At 54.6% G+C, this 6,027-nt stretch overlaps 1 protein-coding gene across 1 annotated transcript in view; it reads right to left on the reverse strand.

Annotated features, from left to right (window-relative positions):
• Positions 1 to 534: 534 nt before the first annotated feature.
• LOC135111490 (uncharacterized) overlaps positions 535 to 6,027 on the reverse strand; it is a 39,603-nt gene continuing 34,110 nt past the window's right edge. Inside the window, exons 2-6 of the mRNA XM_064024820.1 lie at positions 4,722 to 5,579; positions 4,267 to 4,468; positions 3,332 to 3,469; positions 1,961 to 2,084; positions 535 to 1,643 (exon numbers count right to left, since the gene is read on the reverse strand). Coding sequence (XP_063880890.1) covers positions 687 to 1,643; positions 1,961 to 2,084; positions 3,332 to 3,469; positions 4,267 to 4,468; positions 4,722 to 5,055 — 1,755 coding nt within the window. The 5' untranslated portion in view covers positions 5,056 to 5,579 and the 3' untranslated portion in view covers positions 535 to 686. The remainder of the gene's footprint in view (positions 1,644 to 1,960; positions 2,085 to 3,331; positions 3,470 to 4,266; positions 4,469 to 4,721; positions 5,580 to 6,027) is intronic.

The raw sequence follows: 6,027 nt of genomic DNA on the forward strand, positions 1-6,027 counted from the left end.
GTGTGTTGATCTATTGTGTCTACGCTTTGCACTGTTGGTATCCCTGCTGGGTAATACTAGCCCGGCCGCCGCTGTGAGGAGAGAGAGAGAGAGAGAGAGAGAGAGAGAGAGAGAGAGAGAGAGAGAGAGAGAGAGAGAGAGAGAGAGAGAGAATTCAGAATTTGATATGGATAATCATGGTATTTAAATAGCCAGGTTACTAAAACCAATGGAAATATAGTTAATCACTCATTCTCTCTCTCTCTCTCTCTCTCTCTCTCTCTCTCTCTCTCTCTCTCTCTCTCTCTCTCTCTCTCTCTCTCTCTCCTTCTCCTTCTCCTTCTCCTTCTCCTTCTCCCTCTCCCTCTTTCTCTCTCCCTCAGGGGTGCCGCGGCTTCATATCTTGGGCACTCTGTTGGGCGCCACCAGGGGATTGGCCATGGCCAGCATGGCGCGGCCCGCCGTGCGGTAGTCGAAGGAGCAAGCGTGGGTCTCTGCGTAGCGGTGCTGGGCGCAGAACAGTCCGCCGCACCGACACTCGTACGTACTGGACACTCCGAGGCGCCGCGAACACTTCTCGCAGCGCGGCTTGCGGCGATTCTTGCGGCGCTTGGGCGTGACAGGCGGCAGCACGGCGGGGGGCGGCGGCATCCTGCCGCTGTTAGGCCGCGACGCGCCGCCCCCGCCCTGGCTCTGCATGAGACCCCTCAGAGCGTCCCGCTGTTCCCGCGAACCCGAGGTGACAAGAGCGCCCTGTCCGGGGGAGGGCGGCGTGGCCCCGCGGGTGCGGAGTGACGCCAGGGACACGGACACAGAATTGCTCCTGTGGGTGCGAGGCGGAGGGCCGATCCCGGTGAAGCTGTGGGACATGCTGAGGGGCGGCAGGGCGGTGCTCGCTGGGGGACTGTCCTGCCGCTGGGAGTGCCGTGAGTCGCCGCGGGATGGCTCCAGGATGGAGCACAGCTCCCGTAAACGGTCATCTGTGCCGCGCAGTAAGACGCGCTCCCCCACCGCGTCAGGCAGGGTGCCAGGCCGCCGCTCCAGCACCTCGGGCGAGGTCTTGGGGCGGCGGCCCGCCGTGTGGCGCACGGGACGCAGCAGCTCCTGGTTATGGGAGTGGTTGAGGCGGTCCTGGTCCCAGCGCTTGTGTTTGCCTGAGGACACCACCTCGGGCAGCATGTACAGCGGGGGGTTGGGGGCGTCCCTGTTGGGCCACGCCTCCTGCTGCCTGCCCGTCGCAGCTCGGGAATGGCGCCCCCCTGCTCTGGGGAGCTCTCTCCCCTCCCCAGCATTTCTTCAACGGCCTCCAGGCGGCCGCCGATCAGCTGGGGGCGGATGGCCTCCAGGGGCTTCCGGCGAGAAAAGTCTACGGGCACGGGCGGGTTGGCGGTGGGCAGCTCTCGCAAGGTTGGCCGCCCGTGGCTGGACTTCATGATCTCCAATCTCTCCTGCGTGGTGGGCCGCGACCCACGCCGCACGCCTGCTAGCCGCTTCACGGCACTTCGTTTCCGTGGCGTGGTGTGGGCGGCGCCCCCTCCGGCGATGTCCGTCAGGTCGAGGCGCGGCGTGAGGGCCTCCTCCAGGCGACCAGTCACCGACCTGAGGCTGCTGTTGAGGGACGTGTGGGTGCTGCTCACCATTGCCTTCCTCTTGTCCTTCTTCTTCTGCAAGGAAATGTGACGTGGTCATTTGCATGACTCTCTCTCTCTCTCTCTCTCTCTCTCTCTCTCTCTCTCTCTCTCTCTCTCTCTATCTCTCTCTCTCTCTCTCTCTCTCTCTCTCTCTCTCTCTCTCTCTCTCTCTCTACCATTAAGTTACACGCTAATGAAATTAAAAAAAAAAACAACACCATCATTTTTCCTTATTGCTTAGCCTGGCAATCTCACAAAGGCCACGCACTCCACTGCACACAGCCACCCAGCACCCTCTGCGCTGCGTGACGTGCACCCCACGCTGACCAACCTCACACACCCCACTGTACCTTGTTGCGCAGCCTGAGCTTGTCCATCTCGGTGCGCAGGTCAGCCATCCGGGCCATGGTGCGCTTCTCCTCCTCCGTCAGCTGCGTCTTGAGCACCGAAGCCTCCTCCGCCCCGCCACGCCCGCTGCAGACAGGACACAGGTTAAACACACACACACACACACACACACACACACACACACACACACACACACGAGAGGTCTGGCTAACCTTAACTATCACCTGTTTCTCGATCACAGTACTAAGCCAACATCCACAAAGCAAGAATCTCCCCAATACTTACACCAACACAGGTGAATTGACGTCCTCGCATGAGACAGGAAACTCCCCAATGAATAACTAAAACATCAGAAGTGCTTTCGTTATCTAAGTGCAATGAATGATACTGTCGCTCCCCAAGTGACTCAGAGAGGGTTCCAATAAGGCTGGACAATGCATGCAGTTCTAGAGGTGCCCTAATACACCTCTCTCGAAATGTATAAAGTTTAGAAAAAGGAAATATTTATCTTTCTTAGTCACTCTGTACAAAACGCGGCTTGATTAAGGCTTCAAGTCACATTCTCTTCTTTCCTCACTTCCCATTCTCCTTTTCTTTCTCGCACTCTCTCTTCTACATATTTTCTTTCCTTACCATCCCTTCAACACACCTTCCTTCCCCTACCCTCCCTTCTATATACTTTCTTTTCTTTACCTTTCCTTCTACATTATTTTCATTACCTCGCCCTCCCTTCTACATATTTCTTTCCTTACCATCCCTTCTACATCATTTTGTTTTCCTTACTCTCCCTTCTACATTATTGCATTTTCCTTGCTCTCCCTTCTACGTATTTTCCTTTCCCCACCCTTCCTTCTACACCCTTTCCTGCCCCCCTCTCAATCACCGTGCACACCCCACCTCCTCACCCACTCTCCCCTCTCCCTCATCTCCCATCCTTCTTTCCCTTTTCTCATCCTCCCTTCCACATCTCGCTCAATCATCCTCCACATCCAATCTCCCCACCCACCTTTCCCTTTTCCCTTCCTCACTCTCCCTGCCCCTCTCACTCACCCTCTATATTCCACCTTCAAACCTACTCTCCCCACACCACCACACTCCACAACTTAACCTAATCCACATCTTCACTCCTGCCACTCTTCACATCCACATCGCTTCTTTCTTCATTTCTTATTTATTTTTCATTATTCATTTGTGTTGGCATTTTCCTTATTTCTTGCTAACTCTCATCTCTTTCTCCGCTTTCCTATTTAAATGCAACTTTTTTTCAGTAGGGTGTATGAAATTCTCTCTCTCTCTCTCTCTCTCTCTCTCTCTCTCTCTCTCTCTCTCTCTCTCTCTCTCTCTCTCTCTCTCTCTCTCTCGTCCCCACTCACTTGGCGCCAGAGAAGGACTCGTTGAGGGGCGAGTAGGAGCCGTCGGGGTTCTCCATGACGCGGTACACATTCACGTTCATGTTCTCGTCGTCGTGGAACACAAGGAAGGTGAAGGTCTGCCCGCCGCCCCCCCGAGGACTGCAAGGGAGCGCCAGTGTTGTAGTCTCAGGGGTGTGAGTGAAACCAACACACACAGAGACGCAACACACAGGCCAGTATTCAGAAACGCTTCGCTCTCACCACGGCTATTTTCAAAGGCCACAGAGGTGATAAGCCAGGTTCTCAAGAGTATTTCTCCTGTTAATAATGCAGAAATCTCGTAAATCTGTCACTAGTCACGCCCTTAGAAACCTGTGTGATTTCTACTAGAGCCTTTCGAAAGTAATGGTGCGGAGGTGTTTCAGAAAATGGTCCATACACAGGAATCAAGGCGGATTTTACAAGGCATATCACTCACACACACACACACACACACACACACACACACACACACACACACACACACACACACACACACACACACACACACAAACACACACACACTTTTTTTGTTTAAGATTGCTCTCCTAATTTGAAGAGGACATAGCATTATTCACTTTTTTTCCTTTCTTTCACCCTCAGTCATTTCCTTCTTGCCATTCTTTCACACTTAGTCCTTTACCTCCACTCTTGATCCCTTTTTTTCGCCCTTAATCCTTTACTTTCATCCTTAATCCTTTCATTATTCCCATTCTTTCATCCTTATTCCTTTACTTTCACCCTTGATACTTTTCCTCCACCTTTCATCCTTTCTTTCACCCTTAATTCCTTCCTACTTCCCCTTCTTTCACCTTTAATCCTTTTTTTTCACCCTTAATCCTTTACTTTCACTCTTGATCCTTTTTCTCTTCCCCTCCTTCACACTTAATTCTTTCTTTTCCCCTTTTTTCCTCCACCTGGCGTTCTCGAAGTGGTCGGTGATGTCACGCAGCAGCAGGTCCTCGTGGGTGGGCAGGCGGCGTGCGTTGATGGGCCCCCCGCGGATGGCCAGCACCAGCCGCAGCGTGGAGCCGTCCACCACCTGCTGGTCGATGAGGCACGCGTCATCCACCAGCTCGCGGTCCCGCAGGATGAGGTGCTGGTGGCTGGGGTGGATGCCTGAGGGAGGTGACGGTGTGATAGACAGGAAGGGATCAGAATAGGAATAGAAGATTGACACCAGAAATACGAACAGAAAAAGAATGAACCCTAAGGAGTATAGACACCAAAAAATACACTGAGAAGAGAGAGAATGTAGACTAAATCAATGCCAATAAAGAACTAAAATAGATATTGGCGTCTCCTGAGGTGGATGCCTGAGGGAGGTGACAGGGTGTGTTGGGAGGGAGGGAAGGGAGAATAGTCAGAATACCTTGCGTGCGGTACAGCAGGTCCTTCAGGCTCGCCGCGGTGTCCCACTGGGAGACCCTCACGCGGTAGGAGTCCCCGGTCAGCGTCTCCACCACCAGCTCCAGGGCGTCCTCCTCTTCCTCCTCCTCTTCCTCCTCCCCATCCTCAAAATCCCCGTCGGCGTACACCTCCAGCATGTCCCCGGGCTCGCGGTGGCTCAGCTGGGGCGGCGTCTCGCTCATCATGGTGCTCACGCTCTCCTCGTCCTCAGCGTCTGAGGGGCGCCGGGAGGAGTTCTGGAAGCCTTCGTCTTCAGGGGAATGCTCCTGCTTCCGCCCGCTGCCCGCGCCCCGCATCTCGCTCAGGGGAACGTGCAGGGGCGTTCAGAGAGTCCTCCATCTGGCGGAGGTGACCAACAGCGAAGGACAGGTCCTCACCTTCCCCGGGAGTCTCGCGTTCATGCCCGTTGCCGCCACCACCGAGACGTGCGAACCGCCCCTGGGCATCGTCACGTGGCCAGGCAGGGGCGTGAGGTGCAGCGGGCCGCGGGGACCTCAGCCCTTACCGAGGTCACGCCCCATTGCCACCATTACCTTAGCGAACACCATGCGCCGGGATCACATCCTACACACAGGCGTCTGCAAGGCGAGGCGGCGGTCACTGCGGCCTGGGGTGCTTGGCGCTGGTGGCGGTGTGCGCGTTCACTCACCATCGAATACACACATCTTTCACATCTTTTAGAGGTTGAGGTGTGGCGTGGTGAGCTGAATGGTCCGCTGTGGCGCGTGGTGGTGGTGGTGGTGGTGGTCCAGGAGAGATGCCGCGGCTCACGACAGACGGGAGGCGATGCAGGAAGCCTCAAGATTCACGCCTCGCACCGCTGTAACAGAAAGCCTGAGTCAGGACTGAGGAAGACGCAACACAACACAAGTTACAAGAATCTTAGGGCGTAGAGGAGGCCCGCTGCTACTGAACCTGTGCCGTGCTGCCTCGCCTCGCCACGACGTGCATGACAACCCACCGCAGGCTGCAGTGAATACAGACACCGCTCGGGTCATGCGTGACTGAGGAGGCGGGGCAGACACAATTAGACAGAGGTATAAGATGAGAGGCTCAGGACCAAAGGCCTAAAGGAGACGGAAATAAACAGAGATGAATGGAAGAGTTCAACGGTATTACTGTAAAGGATGGTGATAATGATGTATGTAGGTAGTATATATGTAATTTAAGTATTTATGTAGCAATATTAAGAGAGAATATGGATGATGATACAACAGTTACTTCATTACAATTATACTAAACACAGGTGACTCACATCGACACTTGGA

The sequence above is a fragment of the Scylla paramamosain genome, chromosome 22 (genome assembly GCF_035594125.1).
Source record: "Scylla paramamosain isolate STU-SP2022 chromosome 22, ASM3559412v1, whole genome shotgun sequence".
In the NCBI taxonomy this organism is placed as follows: Eukaryota; Metazoa; Arthropoda; class Malacostraca; order Decapoda; family Portunidae; genus Scylla; species Scylla paramamosain.